This window comes from Cataglyphis hispanica, chromosome 13, assembly GCF_021464435.1.
Source record: "Cataglyphis hispanica isolate Lineage 1 chromosome 13, ULB_Chis1_1.0, whole genome shotgun sequence".
Taxonomy (NCBI): domain Eukaryota; kingdom Metazoa; phylum Arthropoda; class Insecta; order Hymenoptera; family Formicidae; genus Cataglyphis; species Cataglyphis hispanica.
This window is the reverse complement of record NC_065966.1, coordinates 5048691-5066387: the sequence shown is the minus strand read 5'-3', so window position 1 is coordinate 5066387 and position 17697 is coordinate 5048691. Positions and strand designations below refer to the sequence as shown.

The 17697-nt window shown below is 34.4% G+C and overlaps 1 protein-coding gene across 10 annotated transcripts in view; it reads right to left on the bottom strand.

Annotated features, from left to right (window-relative positions):
* Positions 1 to 17697, bottom strand: part of LOC126854217 (phosphatase and actin regulator 4B) — a 203850-nt gene that overhangs the window by 116508 nt on the left and 69645 nt on the right. For all 10 annotated transcript variants that reach the window (XM_050600728.1, XM_050600731.1, XM_050600722.1 and 7 more), the window contains 3 exons: positions 9388 to 9552; positions 8874 to 8972; positions 5986 to 6375 (listed from right to left, as the gene is read on the bottom strand). In XM_050600728.1, coding sequence (XP_050456685.1) covers positions 5986 to 6375; positions 8874 to 8972; positions 9388 to 9552 — 654 coding nt within the window. The remainder of the gene's footprint in view (positions 1 to 5985; positions 6376 to 8873; positions 8973 to 9387; positions 9553 to 17697) is intronic.

Below are 17697 nucleotides of genomic sequence, written 5' to 3'. Positions count from 1 at the left end.
TTTTTCCTCGTATCAAAATGGAGAAGAAATAAAAATTGCGTATAAGACAAACGGAACGCGATATTACATTTGAAACAGAAAACTTTTTATCAAATCGTGATTACCGTAACTGCAAGTATAATCTGAGAAGGCATAATAATGTAATCTCTTTTTCGTTCACGACGACTTGTCATATGGCAATAAAATTGTCGGAAATACCGCAATACCGCAACACTGACATTTTTCTGCGAGGCGAGCAAATCGGAACCGATTTTGTAAACCAGAAAATAATATGGTCACAAAGCACGTATTGCGGGGCTTGTATTTCGACGAATATACCTGGCTGATATCGATTTCCCATAACTCTACCGCGAAATCGCTTTGACGAATGGCTGTCGATAAATCCGCGATAACACGTCTCGCAGGTGTGAAAATTCAAAATTTATATCCGCGAAAGTTTTGTTATATTACGAATCACATTGAATGCTGCGAAAATCTTGAAAATCATAAAAGCTTGCCATTAATCGGAAATTGTCTTACGTATAAGCTTCCGGAAGTTATTATTATTTCGAGGATGAGCCATGTGATTAGCGCGAAATCGTGTTGCGAATATACGAGATATATCTTAAATTTATCGAAAAAGAAAATTTCGAGAAAAGGTAACGTGCTCAAAGAAGTCATCAACGTCGGCATAAGGTTTCGCAAAGGCCCTGCGTCAATATCGATCCGCAAGTAGTCGTTCTCTTTCTCTCTGATTCCTGTCATTTCTCTCCTTCGTTTTCTCTCTGTGTCTCGTCTCTTTGCGCTGCGAGCCTATATGTTACAGAAACTATACCGCGATGGCTACACTGCTGGGAAAACACGAGTCTTTTCTCAGTGAAATAGTGTGCTCCTTATTTTTCAATGTTTGAATTATTGAACGTCTCGCTCGTGTCTCTATCCATTTTACAGTATCAGAAAGACATCCATTTGAAAATCATTTAATGCACTGATATAAAACTGATGTAATATTTCAAAGCGTTTAAAGCATCGACTTTTTACGAGCGAATAAATAGGAAATCGAAGAATCATTAATTAAATTATAAATTCAGAAATTGCTACACATATTAATAAGAAAAAGGTAACGAAAAAATTAATTGATGTTTAAAAAAGAATTTTCTTCTCGTCTGTTTCAATATATTTATCACGCATGAAATAGGACTAAGGGAAACGTGACAAAGTACTGAAAATAAAGAACATTCGCAAACAGACGGATGAAACAGATTGAATCTAGACGCGATTCTTGACGCGACTATCGACCGTACGATGACATTAGCCACGGTTGAGTTGTCGGCTCTCGGCGTGGAAATGAAAAAATATATTGCTCGCCGCGGAGCAGAAACTTCCAGCCGAATGGCGGTCTATTTTTTTTTATTTCATATCTCGTCGAAATAAAAAACAATTTATGCTGACTCTTTACATATTTCTCTGGTTTCGAGCCCTTTCGCTGAAAACAAAACCGATTAGCATATTTCACAATATTCTTCAAGTGTTTATAAAACACGAATATCAAACTTTATGAGAAACGATTTTTATCAGTTCATGTAAACATTTTGACAATCATGAAATCATAAAAATAATAAATAAAAAAATTTATTTTTTTCTGTTAAAATATTAGGATTTCATATAATACAGGAAAGATCGTGTTGAATAGAAAATAAAGAATTAAATCTTACTTAGACACAGTGCAAGAACGCGGTCGTTAACGATCCGGTGACTTTGTCGCCAACTTGAATCCTTTCCGTGGAACGCAGACGGATTTAAATAGAAGGACGGAACGGGGGAGAAAGAGGTTTCGTAGGCTCTAACCGTGATGCTTGTAGGGATGTATCGATCGCCGTTTGCGCCTATGTTTCTTGCCCGCGAGACAAACGAGAAATGGCGAATAATGCTTGGCCGCGCGTATACACGAAGCTTCGCTCCCTGTTTGCCGTCGTCTTCGTCACGAACATATAATTCGCACCCTCCCTCTGTTTTCCAAAGTTTAGCGACGAAGAAACATCCGAGAGAAAAAAATCCAGCGCGACGTCTTCGCCAAATAAAAGACATGACGTTTAACGGAAGCTTTTTAGTGAGCAAATTTTCTTCAAGGCTCTCTTTTTCCTTATCATTATATGTATTATACGTAAAATTTATTTAATTTAATTTAATTTAATTAATAAAGTAAAAAAAATGAATATTTGTCTTATATGAAAAAGCTTTAAATGTAACAGAAAATATTCATTGTTTTATTATGAATAAAGATTCATTAAAAAAAGAAGGAATATTATATTAAAACTGCGCGTAATAAAAAATATTATGAAAATATCAAAAATCACATATAAAATGAACGCAAACGAATAAAAGAATTTTTTTATCCGCGCACATTGTTAGTACAAAAGTTGCGATGAATAAAACATCGCGCGAAACGAGGTCAATTTCGCGAGATTATTGCGGATTTATTTTTTTTTTTTAGTGGTTTTTTTCTCATTTTCGTCGCTCGATAAATCCGCGCAACAAAAATTGATCTCGACCGATAATATTTATATAAATTAATAGAAACGTGGGATTAATATTCGAAAACTGCTTGGACAAAGTATGACATGAGACAGGAGATTAATTCCAGTAGTCTGTTATTATTTAAGCTCTCTGTAAATCTCCGATACATTATAGAACGTGCGTGATACACACGTACATCCCGGGTAGCCAAATCCCGGTCCTTTGAGAATACAAGTTTCAAGGGTCCATATAAGTCATCCAATAAAGAATTTAACAGAAATTGATTGATTAAATAGAAATGATTGATATATAAATTAAGGGAGATGCCATAGCGCTGATTTTTCGTTGTATTCCCCTCGAATTAACGATCCGTCGTCGTGACAGCTGGCCCTTAACTCCGCGCCATGAAATAACCTGTCACCGGTAACAGGTGCGAGAGGTTTATTGCATCGGTCCTAATGCACTCGCGAGAACGTCGCGTCGCATTCAGCGACGCGCGACGTCCCTGATTCTTCGCGCGCGAGAAAAATGCGCCCGATGGGCCCGCACCGGAGTCATTGAAATATTACGCCCGCTGCAGCAAAATATCTTTGAGAGCACGGTTTTGCACTTCCCTTTGAAGTAAGTCACGGCGGATAGCGCGTTGCCACGGAGAGGAAAAATGATAAAAGGCTCGAAAATACGCGACAGATATAAAAATGTATTTCTCTACGATACTCCCGCGTCGAATAAACATATTCGCGTTACACACGTGAAAAGAAATATAGATTTACTATCACTTTTCTCTAATGAACATTTTCGAAGATGTAAGGATCTATATATTTCTAATTTGAACCCGTATATATAATGAGTAACACGCAATCTGCGTCCAATCTATATGATTGAATAAACATGTATAGTTTTTTTTTTATGTGTTTTTGTATTGCTCCTATTTTAAATAAATTTAATTTAATTTTAAACCTATTTTAAGTAAATTTAAATAAATTTAATATTCCTTTTTTTGTATTGCTTCTATTTTATCCTACTTTCATGTATTATTAAACATATATAGTAGCACTCAATTATTTTATTCCAATACACAAAAGAACTGCTAATTCGCGCGAAATTAAATTACCCCGTACAAATTAATTGAATTAATCGAAGTTATTCAATTAGAACCGACGATAAATGTCTGGCGCACACGAAAGATACATAATTATATCTTTTTCGTAAAATCAATGGGAAACTTCGCGTTACGAAAGTCAATGTCAGCCTCAAATATTTGATTCTGTGTTGAGAGTTAAAAATACAAGCTTCTGTAAAAAGTTTGTGGAGAAATAGACTTGCAATATCGCGTTACAAATTCGATAATAACATGTTTTTTACGGCTTCAGTTTAAATTTACGAAGAAGCCCGATAATCTTGTTCAATCTATATATCAAATAGTTACGTGTAACGATACAAGGAATTGGATTGTTTGCAAAAGTTAATTTGCTACGTGCAAATACACTCTGTTTCTCTTATCATATATATATATATATATATATATATATATAGTCTGTAGATCTAAATTATGAAATATGAAGAAAATCATAAAGGTATATACATGTACATCCTTATACAACATTTATTTCATAATAAATATCTTTTATCACGTGGCTAAAAATTATTTAAAAATAATTATTTACAATCTTTTATTCGTAAGAATTATTTAATTTTTAAATAATTAGTTAAAAATTTGATTAACACAAAAATACTTATTTCAAATAAATATTGCACGTCTTTAAAAAATTCAATATGTGAGGAGCAATAACGCGCTTGACTTTATTCAATCCCAAGATAATGAAATTTTGAAAAAATTCAGAGCAAGAAATGAGTTCTATGCTAGAAGGAACAGAAAATCAATATCGAAGAGACTGACTGAAATTGGCTTCTTCTATTTTGACGCGTCCGTATATCATTATTTATTCCACAGATTGTCATTCAATTAACTTTAAAAATACATTGACCGTGCTATTTTGCAAAAATATATAAAATTCAGGTCACACAATCTATATATTTTATCAACTAATAATATTGTTCAAAATGAGTAACATTAATAAAAGAAATCTTGAAAGATAATCAATCGCGTTCCACAAAATTACGCTGGTTCTTTCTGAATTTTTTGTTGAATCAAAAAAATCTTTTATTTTTTACAAATATAATATAAACTGCAGCTTCATATGTATAATTTTATTGCGGAACCATTTTTCTCAATGAGATTAATCTTAAATAAAAAATGTATGCAGAGAATTATATAAAACGTCATTTATTATAATCAATCATATTAAAGCTTGACATTTATAATTCTAATTAGATTCTGCACAAGACATCGCTAAAAAGACGAGGCGCGAATTTCACGAGAAATTTAATCGGCCGTACATAGCACAATATGCATCGCGATTGTACTCGGTAGTCCATTAATGTTACCTCCGGTACATGACGTCCTCTAATTAGGTCATCGCTGATACTTACACCATTATATATATATATATGCGCTTTTTAGGCGCTCAATATGATAAGAGTGCAGCTCATTATGCGACGATTTGAAAAGCTTTTCTCCTAAAGAAGAGTAATATTTCTTCCGTGCGATATTATTTATAATTAATTAAAAATAATAAAAATATTTTCGCGAAAAAAAATTTATATTATAAAATATTTACTATATGTTAATATAATCAATAATACGCGAAATGTCAGATAAAGATCAACAATAAATAGAATATAAAGCAACATGGAAGAATTGCCACAAAAAGAATCACAAGAAGATAGTCATGGAATATAATTCATCAAATATTTTTCGCACATCATTATAGATTATGTAACGTAAATTAGAATGAATACCTGTCGATATGAGCACATAATAGATTTAGTTTTACGAATAGATATGTTAGCACATTTATTGTAAATGTTTTTTTTCACGAATACGACGGTAATCTACGATAGTATCGGTGCTGTCAAATTTATATATAACATCGCAAGCGAAATATTCTTTCAATATTGTAACAAAAATGAATATTTAATTTTACAAAAATAAATAATTTATTTTCCCTGCCTTTTCTCGCAAGCGCAATAAAAATTCCGAGAGTATCTATACCTAATTTGGTTTGCCTACCGCGATAGAATCTATTTTTCAGAATAGCACAACCAAATACCATTTACGTCACCGCGTTACTTGTTTGTAATATTTTATTCTTAGCATTCCTCGTCTTTATCAAGCGTCCTTATCATTCTATGTAGAATATCGTCACTTTATTATTGTTCAAATATTACGGATCACGAAATTATACATGAATATTCGTGCCTACTATAACGGTCGTCAATCCGAAACCATGCAAACTCGCATTTAACCGTGCAATACGAGGGCGACTACGCGAGCGATGCGAGTGGAAACCCGAAATTGGAAACGAACGCCGGCCACATTCGTGCTTCACGAGGCTTCACGAAATCATATCGATGTTTGCGTCTTACCTTGCGTGCTGCCGTTGGGCTGTCCGGCCTGCTGCGGTATTCCGGGATAAAGGGGCGAGGGATGAGGCGATGGTTGATTGTTGCTGGGCGGTCCTGCAGAATGCGGGTTGGCAGTCGTCGGGGTCGGCGTAGCAGAAGGTACCGCTTGTTGGCATTGCTGCACGGTGGATGTAGGTGTTGCTGCGGGGGTGCCATCGCCACCCCCAATGCCACTCGTCGCGATGCCACCGGATGGTTGTTGTTGTTGTTGTTGTTGTTGTTGTTGTTGCTGCTGCTGCTGCTGCTGCTGCTGCAACGACGGCAGCTGTTGGTGCTGCTGCTGCTGCTGCTGCTGCGGTGCTTGCTGCGGCGTCGGTGGTTTTTGCGCGTCCGTCGATTCATTTATCGTTTCTGCAACAAGAAAAGGTTCGATCTTGAATATTAATTCGTTTGGATAAATTCGAGCGTAATTAATTCGCAAACATCCGGGAATGAATCAATTTCCAAAGTAATTAGATAAAATTTGCCTGGCGAATTTTGTTACGTATTTAGGGCGAAAGAATAAAGACGTTAAATTTTATTAATGAATGCTTATAACATTCAAACAACATTTGAAATTCTACCCTTCGATGAGGGTGTTGGACGGTGTAATGTTAGTCGAGATTATAAGATAGGAAATCTAAAAGAAACGAAATATATACGCAAAGCATACAAAGGATAGATGGATCGGATTTATATAGAAGGATTGAATTCAACGTAGTATAATCTGAACATCGACCTGGATAGAATTTCAAAGGTCAAGGGGTTGTCGGTGTGTAACCGGAAGTTCATTCAATCATGTTAAAGCTTGAAAACAGGAAATCAATGCACGAAACGCTGACAACAATTGTCAGCGATGCAACAATTACCAAGGTGTGCTATGTTAATTCGATTCACCGCAATATACATACAATATATTTTATATTGTATATACAATAACGAAAATTTAAAATCTTTAATATACAGATAAATATATAAATATAAAATTTCTTTTATATATAAAAAATAATGTGCATGAAAATATAAAAGTAACAATATATACATATGAGAATAAAAAGAGAGAATAAAATTACAAATATGATTCTTATATTTATTTTTATTAGTATGCAAAACTTATACCGTAGCTCGTAATAAATATTTTTTATATTATATATACCATATATGTATATATATAAAATTCATGTATAAAAAATAATTATAAAAACTATTTAACATTTAATTTGTTAAAAAAGAAAATTTAATATTTCGAAACATTGATATTCGAGATATGCAGATATATATATATATATATGTCGAGTGATAATGACGTTGAGCTTTTCATATATCATACTGACATTTGATATTGGTATATGTTGATATTTTTCCTGCTTTCTCCTCCTACGCAATATCTCTCGCTACATTTTTTCTCCATTCGGATCCCCGCCATTTCCCCAAGTCTCCATCGATTTTGCGGTTAATTTAAATAAACGTATCTCTCTCTCTCTCTCTCTCTCTCTTTCGTAGTAACCAACGAGATGACGTATGTTGATAAATAGCTTTACGTCATTACCGCCGACAAGTTTCGCAACTTCTCGCGATAATTTGACGAAACCAAGTGTGATACTTTAATTACAAAGGGTAGAAGGTACTGCACACACACACACACACACACACACACACACACACACACACACACGCACGCACGCACGCACGCGCACGCATCGCACGCACGCACGCACGCACGCACGCACGCACGCACGCACACACTCACATCACACTCACACTCTCTCTCTCTCTCTCTCTTAAAATTTGTTTCGTAAAGTTCGGATAAGGATATGACTAACGGCGGAATAGTTTAGTCGGAATCAATAGAATTCTCAAGGTTTCCTTGACGAGGGATATACCCAACAACTATTGTTATGTGTTAAGTACCGAGGGAACATATTAATCATTCGAGAAGTTTCACAGTCCTTGAACGGCAAGAAACATTTTGAAATCTACTTCTCCGACACAAGTCACGTATCTTCAAGTATTGTTTTTGCAAAAAGTACATATGCGATAATAACAATAATACTTTCTCTAAAAGCTAAAGTACTTACTTAAACGTTTTATCAATGCTGAATTGAATATATCTCTCGATACTTTATGTAAATTAATTATTTTATCACGACAATGAAATCTTACGTCCGGTAGCGTTGAACGAACACCAACTAACACCACGTGCGAACGAAATGAGAAGCTACTCGGAAATCTCCCTACAATGTCGATAAGAGATCGCGCCGGTATAGCATCGCGATAACGCCAACGAATATATGTTACTATTTATATCGCGGACAATGATTAGAAGTGAATATTTTAAGAAATATAACTCGGATTCCGAAATCAGCTGGGCAATTAATCGCGTCATTTTGACGCGACGCAGCTAGTCGCGATTGGGGAAATTGAGTTCACGTCTATCACGACTGCAAAACGCAATTACGATCTTATACTGGGTGGCAAGTTGTCGACACCCCGGCAGTCTGTTTCTCGTTTCCTGTCCAGTCTGCCGAAAGGGCGGATACTGTTTTCGCCGCGCCAGGTAAACGGAAATGTCTGTCTGACACGCGTGCAAATTTCAATATTCCAATATTCGCAAATTTCCACGTTTCATTCAATGAAAAAAATAATCTGTCAAGGAAAATAATAATCAAAAAAAAAAAAAATGATAAAATTTACGATGCTTTTAAAAAGCAAATTGCTATAGAAAATGCAAAATAATAATCTATTTAAAATATTTTGTATTAAGAAAATTTTCTCTCGCAGTTGGATTGACAAAAGACTGATATCGAGTGAAGTATCAAAAAATAAAGTAAATTATAGTAAACAACAAATATATATATGGAGACTCTCACCATTTTCCGGAAACGATGTCGATCGTATCACGGGCAGCAATATCCCTTTTTGCACCAACTCATCTCTGCTGGCACGTACCGAGATTTTTCTCTCAAGCGCTATTGACAAAGGTAAAGAAAACGAGTGAAATCATCATTATATTGTCTATTCTGTTATCTGTAACGCGCAGTTTAAATGGCATGATTATTTTTGCAACACGATATCGCGCGCGATAAACGTTTAAAACGTTTACACCGTGTAATTCTAAAGATGATTAAAATACGTTAATGTGAATTTTCTTATGTGCACAAACATTTTAGTTAGACCATATTTAAACTGAATAACATTTATTATTTTAAAACGCAGACATTTTTTCTGTGACATAATGTCCGAAAAAGAACACAATGCAAATATCATTATTAAATTCTCTCTATTATATAAAAATGTTTCCGGTTTAAATATCATTTAAATTGCAAATATTAAATTAAATATGATTAAATATTATTTTTATTATAAGCACACTTATATACTCACATAATGAAGCGGCTTCAAATTTATCCGATTTCTTTTTCCGCTTCCATTTCCAGGGTTTGAAGAGTCTACCGAGTGCCGAAAATTTACTTTTTCTTTCCAAGGGCGGCGTTCTTGCACCCGAACCCAAACTGTTTGTTCGCAGAGCAGCACCATTTTGCTTTTTCGCTGCAACAACAAAAAAATTACGTTAATATAAATTTCACAATATCTTTTCGTACAAAAAAAAAAAAAATACTCGATTCATGTATAAATCATCGCGATAGAATAAATTTAATTTCACGTTTATGCCATTTAATCACATAATCATTCAGGTAGAATTTTTAAATCCGTTTATTCATATTTATTATTCTTATAAAGTTAGGATCTTAAAATTATCATTTTGTGCGACAGAGTACATAGTTTGTCATCGAGAATGATTATTTAAATAAATATGTAAATTTGCAAGTTGATTACTTGCATATGGTACAAACTAACTAACGTTTGTGTGATACAGGAATATCAACCTGCGATATGTTATCTAGATTTTCCGTTTTTCCGATAAAACGTAGCTGCCTATGTTACCCGCGTTTACCGACCAGGGATGCAAGGTTTCAACCCCTTTTATCGGCGTCCGTAAGGGTGGAAACGAGTAAACGACCATTGATCCAGTAGTTTATCCAATGCGGAAAACCACTATTTCTCTCATTTAAATATATACTACATATTTCATATCTGACAATTCAGAAATTAGAATATAAAATTTTCACGAAATTAAGTAAAAAAAAATTCCACAAAATAAAAAATTTTATCGATGAAATTACTTGAGTGATAACGTTGTTTATGAATAGATAAAAATACATTTCTGATAAAATTAACTAAATTATAAAAAAATTATTAATATAATCTTTAACAATATTCAAATATTCGATTCTAATTTTTTTGCATGTTTTTATTAAATGAGACAGATTGATATTAAATAAGCAAAACGCAAATTTGTCAAATATAATAAATATATTTCTTTATGTAACATTATATTACATATTATTCTACTTCGCACAACTACTGTAACGCGTAAAGCTAATCGAGGTATGAAAAGTTTGATAAAAACATATTTATTCATGTGTCAAATCGTACCTAACATTTCCGCTCAATTTCTATGCAAATTTTGGCGACGGACATGAAAAGTGCTATCTCCCATTTTCATCTTCCTCCTCTCGCGTCCTATAGTGTACTAAACTAACTGTATTAAATTTTCGTGACAACACACGAATTATTACACAAGTATTGCCAAAATAAATGTTAGCAAAACAATAACATAATAATATATGAGAAGAGAATTTTGGGTAAAAAACATCTTTAAATAATAATACATATAAACAATCTGATAGTAAATACAATCTGGTAGTAAATACATATTATAAACAATTTCATTATTGACTAAACAATGATTTTATATAATGCAATAATATATCTTTGTGTTCTTCTCTAATATTACGTTGTTAATGTTTACAAATTTATATAATTCTAAATTATATTTATATTTAATTTATATTCCGACAATAAAAGAAAATAATACCAAGCATTATTAAAGTATCTTTGAACATAACAATGATACTTTTTAATCCGTAGAAAAATATAATCCTTATATGAGAAAACATTTTTTTATTTCACTTTTAATCCAGCTTGTTCCTATTTTCTAGTTGATTTTACTACCAGACAGTAGTACAACTCGTGTCAACATAAAATCAATACTCGACACAACGGCACCCCATAGATAATTTAGCGAATTTTTCATCCCGTTGTTCCGTAACGTTTATCCAATCACGCCGAAGCAGAAAGCGAAATGTGCCATAGCAATTTTAGCCGACAGAAAGTAAAAAACGGGATTTATTCACGTCAAAATCCAAAGCAAATTAATTATTTGTGCCAAACACATGTTTACAAAATCAATATTGCACCTAATATAATCAGATGTTAACGAAAACAAATAGAATATAGCAAATAAATCTACTCCAATATTTCATATATATAACAAAGGATACATATATAAAAATCTATAAAGCAAATAAGAATAATAATTAAAATTTAATAGCATTGTCAAAACTTTACATAAGCTGAATAAAATTTTTAAAAGCATCTTTTTCAATTATTTATAAATAGACGCGACCAAAATAAATTAAATTCATGCTTTGAAAATGACTTTTTTTTAATACTGAAAAATAAAACTCGCGCAGAAGCAAAGACGAACAAATACGTCTGATTAGAGATAAGGCAAAATTAACCGAGTAAAACTAAACTCTACATTTAGAAGCAAGGCACCCGTCTTGCTTTCTTCGACCCTGTTCTTATCGCGCTACGGTCTTGTAAGAAGTTCGTTTATAAAAGACCGTTCCCTGAATACGTCCTTTTAACCTGCTCTTATCGGCCATCTACTATCTTTCTGTTTGCAGCGTCCTTAGTACATAATATAGGAGTTACTGCCCCCTCGCATCTCTCGAGAGACGCCCCTTTGCACAAATACAATTGTCACAGCAAACAGGAAAAACTATAATAATATATATAGCAATCTTTGCAATTTAATAAAAAAGTCAGGACAATCACATATTTCAAGAAAAATCTTATGCACTTTGAGAAAACAAATCAATTTTTATCAAAGTTGTAGAAACTGACTTTTTAATAAATCTACGTTACTTTAATAAAAACGTTGACCAAATATTATGACAATTAAAAAAAATGCAACAATTTCTTTATTTATTCACAAGCTATAAAAATGGATTTAATTTAAAAAAAAAAAATGTTTCTGCTATAAATTTTAAATTAGCATTTTACTCATGCCCGAATGTATACTATGTATCGTCGATATAAAAAATATAGGTAGAATCTACTTCAAAATCTACTTTGGGAAAGAACTATCCAGACTATCGCTAAGGAAAAGAGAATTTTTCCCATAAGCACAATCATAAACAGCCCATGTCGCCGTGCTCGCACCCATCCTACGATGCATAATGCAAAAGCCTCGTATATAACTCGGGAAAAAGTGCGACGAGGGTGAAATGTGACGGAAGGAAAGTGCGTCGTGCACGGTTGAACACTGTCGAACGGCGATTCTGAGAAACCTCCCCGTGGGGAATAATGGCCGATAACGTGCGGTAGGGCAGTTTTGCCAGCGTAAGGTAGAAGCGGCCGATTACAGCAGCCTTAAGCACCCCTCCGGGGATTCTCGTAACGTCTTGGAGGGCAAATCGCTCTTATGAACAGAGCGACTTTCGGAGCGTGACAAACCTCGCTTAAATGACGATCGCTTAATCAGCTGACAAAGCGTTAATCCTCCCACGAGAAGTTATATTAAAATAAATATCGCAGTTAAAAAGTGGCCCTAAATTTGGAAAAATGTTCGTTCAATTATTATGAAAAAGTCAGTTTAAAAAAAACAAGCATTAAACAACAATTACGATGCTTATATAATAGACACGTGAGAGATAGAAAATTGAGAGAATAAAATGTTTTATCCCAGGTTTTTAAAATTATTTGTTAAAATTCTAAACAAACTTTATAATTTCAAATATATTGTCTATTTTTTTTTTTTATTTCAAAAATATTAATGCCAACTATAAGTTTTTATCTGACAATAATGGATGAGATAATGATTGCATGATCTTCCTAAATCAGACCGAGTTCTACTCTCTGAATGAAACATGTGCGATAAGTTCTGCCTTATCTCCCGCAGACTTTCCCCTTTATCCCACGAAAGGAAGGAAAAGAATATATCGGCTACGATGCTAAAGTAGAATAATTGACGCCACAAAACACTTCCGCTGTTTCTTAGGGATCTATTCACGCGTATCGAAAACCGTCAAGAGCTGTTGCACTAGATCTGCAGACAATGGCAATATTAACGCAATAGACCGTATTCGCCATTGTTCGAAAATGCAGCGTCGTCTTATTGTTAGACGAGAATTCTAATCCCGCCAGCAATAAGAAAAATAAAAAAAGGGCATTGACGCAATCTTCTAATTGATTGTAATTATGTCAATAGCAATGTATCAAAATATGGCAAATTATGTAATAGAAAAAGAAATACACGCACAAACCGCAGGGACAAAAAAGAAATAAGTTATCACGTTAATAAGAATTTGAATAAAATTTAAATTACCTGAATTATTACATAATGTTTCATTAATTACAAAGTTTGCATTATAATTGGACAATTAAAAACTGTTGAAATGAAATTCTTAATATCTTGATGAGTGAATAATTTAATAACTCTTATTTAAATTACTAATTCTCATTACAAAATGGTTGCGAGTTAATCCGATTAATCTTCACGAGAAGCATTACATTAAGTCGATATCATTGATACGTTGATCAATAAATTATTCGCAGAATTATTGTGTGCGAGGGTGATACGCGTCACGACAGATCCTATAATCCTAATTAGAGCGAAATAAAACACCTAGTTAACGTGATAAAAGACACGAGCCTGCCTTCTATTTAACAGACGTTAATAACGATTTTTCTGGATGAATGAAACTCGACATGGAGTCGGCTTGCACGCTGACGAATCGTTCGCCCAAACAAAGAGAGATCTAATTATTAGACGCCATCAAAGCAATCCGAAGGGGAAAATGAACATAATATGTAACCTAATCGATTTACGGCGGCCGGACAAATGGACTCGAATGTCGTTTAACCGGGCGTTAGAATTCGATATTACTGTGCTATTGCTTCGAAGCAACAGGCGCACCCGACGCAACAATAGACACGCGTCATTGTCAACGGGTCTTGAACCGTGCCGAACAATTCGGCAATCGGTTGACCCGAGTTATAGGGCTCAGCTGGCTAAACAAAGAAATGGAAGGGAACCGAGAGTTTCTTAAAAATACTCCCTACTTTTCTCATGGATGCAAAAAAAAATGAAAAAAAAAATTCCAATAACTATCATATTGCATTTATATCTTGATACGAGTTATTTGTCATTAATTTGTTATGTATATTAATCATGATAGCTAAGAATAAAAGCTAAAGGGGGTCTGCCAATTCCGACCGACTATTATCGATGTATCGTACGTATGCGTGGCGTGCGCGAGAAATTGCCGCAGTCACATTAGTCTCGTTGCATCGTAACGAGAATGACTCGGCGCGGCGCGAAACGTACGGAAGATGCGCGCGTTGCGTATCGTCGTAACGAGAATGTGAAAGATGCCGGGCGATTTGTTTTACTCGTCGTAACAATGTTGTGCCGCGTGCTACGATATCGCGCTGTTACGGTGTTGCACAGCCGCTTCTGCATCCTTCTGTGCGCCATAAATCATAGCTAACGGAATAATAAAGAGCCGCGCGCGCGCGGTTTCCTTCCCAATCCGCGGCAGACAAGTGCAGACGGCGTGGTGGAAAAATGCACAAATGAAATAAGGGTTGTAGCTAGTGAGAGGGCACGTTGGCCTACGGTACGGGAACGGTGATGATAGCGGCGACGTCGGCGGCAGTGGCGGCATCCCTGCCGTCAAGGGATGCTGGGGTGTTGCCATGGTGACGCCACTTTGTTTTCCGTTCTCCAATTACCTGGCCGCTGGTTGTCAACTTGAAACCCCGGATACGTTTCTACCGCACTGACCAGAAGCTTGCCAGGTGTCCGAATATGGTCATTTGCATGCGGCAACTTACGCTTTGTTAACTAGCGTACCTGAGACCTAATTATCTTCTTCTTTGCTATCTCTTACATTTTACTCTTTGTTAATATATATGTACTCATTACAAATTATTTTTCAATAAACAGAATATTTTGAGAAAATTACAGAGTTAATAATATAAAATATATAAAAATTTTTGATAATAAAAGATTAAAATAACTAATAATTAAGATTAAAATAAATAATATTACTGTACCTTCTCTCATGACAAAGGTGTACAATATTAACGGAGAGAAGGGCGGAGAATTTGTCACATTTAAATGTTAAATCGACACCGGTGTTGCGCGGGTTTATGGTTCGAGAGCCGACAGACGATGCAGTAGGAACGACGTGGAATAGCTAAATTCAAAACCATGCTCGATGGCAGATAGAATTTCGTGCTACAAAGCATCGGAAACCATAAAGGCAATGCCCGCCGTTGTCAGAATACCCTCGACCAAGAGAGAGAGAGAGAGTGAGAGTTACGGAAGGCATCAAGTCTCTATTATTCGCCCCTTCACAAGGGTTAAATGCTCGTTAATTCTTAATAGCATCGTCCACATCCTTTCACGATCACTTTACTCAAAAATCTTACACGACTCTGATTATATAAATTACTAACTATATGTATATTATTTCATAAATATTTGTTTTTATATTACTAGATACATATACGTATATTCTCTTTTTTTCTATAAACAATAAGAATTTTAATATATTAATATAAGAGTGAAAAACAATTTTTTAATTTTTATCAAATATTTTTGATATATTATATAGAGCTTCAAATTATTAAAAGAAAAGAGTGGATTTATGTAAATTAAGTTTCAAACATTAATAAATGATTTAATAGTGAATCAACTGTTAACAATTTTCAGTTAATTTCATGTTTAATTTTTTTAAACAAAGAGATGAAACGATATGAAACACAGGTACATTTTCGCTTCCTGCGGTTTCAATTTTGCTAGTCCATTTAGCCGTCAACTATTTGTTTTATCGAGCTCTGTGACAATAATAGTTGAAGCGATCGGAAACTTTAATTAGCCGCGTTTGACATCAAAGTCAATTAGGAGCAGTAAGACAAAAGTCATTCGATGCGGATGAGAAGACGGAATTAAAGTGGAGGCGGATCTTCCTTTCTCTTCTCTGGAAAGACGGCTTTCTTCGATTACAATCTCGGGATTCTCGGTACAAATCCGAAGATGCGCTCGTCGTCGTAGATTCAAACGCAATTACTGTGAGACTTGCCTCGAAAACAAACCCACGAATAAAGCAGATACGGAACACGTACGCCCATTAAATCCGTCACCGAAATTTCTGAAATTGTAGCAATTTCGGGCGCAATAATGGGCGATGCGTGCACGACTCTCGTGATTTGCCCAGTCGACATTAATTGCGTTCGATTAATTATAGCAGATGGAAAAAATTCGCGATCGGCCAACGAATTAGAGATATACTACGTGAACCGTAAAGCGGTTAAATTACGTCACGTTATTAATTGCGCAAGATTCGTAACGAATGCAATTTCCGGAAACACACTCTTTCTCTCTTAAACGCATTCCGAGAAATTCCGACACTATTAAACGTTTCAGTAAAATAATGATACGTGTACATGTAATTAAACGCGGAGAGAAGTCACGTATATGCGATGTAAATAATTTAATTAAAATGCGAGCATTAAGTTGAAACGATCTAAAAACAAACTTCTGATGTTCGCAAATGGAATAATCTATAATTACTGAAATCTAGTTATGCATATCAATCGAATCTAAAATTATCTCGGAGGTAAAAATTAACGAGATATCTCTGTTTTTCATTAATAATTTTTTTCAAGCTAAAATTAAAGAAGCACGTGTAATAAATATCGTCGAGATGTTGAACCCTGACACTATACTTCTATTAGTTCATTTTATTAAATTTGTCAGTTTCCTGCAAACGAACAGATGTTTTCTGCGAAAGATAAACTCAAGAAAATGCCAATATTTATTTTAAAGTACTAGTACATTAATATGAATTATAAAAGGAATATCGTTACGTGAAAAAAATTCAAAGCTTATTATTGGAAAAGAAAAAATTAATAATCTCTGGAGAAAAATTAATAATACTAATAAAAAAAATTATTACTGTTTCAATATATTATTCATATCTATAATTTAAATTTAAAATGAGGAAACTCTTCGATATATTTCTCGATTATCATTATTATTCCGTGATGACAGAGATATTATTTATAAAAATTCACACAAAAATATATACATAACAATGATTATAAAATATTATCACTGTAATGATTATAAATATCACAATATTATATGACATTTGTGACATGACCGTGACACAGACGAAACAGCGTTATTACAATGACCGAAAATACTCTCGATATCGTTCGAATACATTCACGGTGTATTCTAAAATTCGATAAAACGTAGACGGAAAAGTTTTCGCAGAGCGGTGAATGCACCCATGGACGGGCGAATAAAAAGCCTCAAAAGCGCCGACACACATCCACACGCTGTCCGTCTCGCTCGTTCTATGTTCTATAACGCAAAGAGTTGATTGCGCGCGTAAAGCTCTACACAAGCATTGCGTTCTGCGCTTGCAGCAAAAGCTTACATCTCGCCGGAAAACGATTTAATCGTAACGTGTCGGGATGACAGCCAAT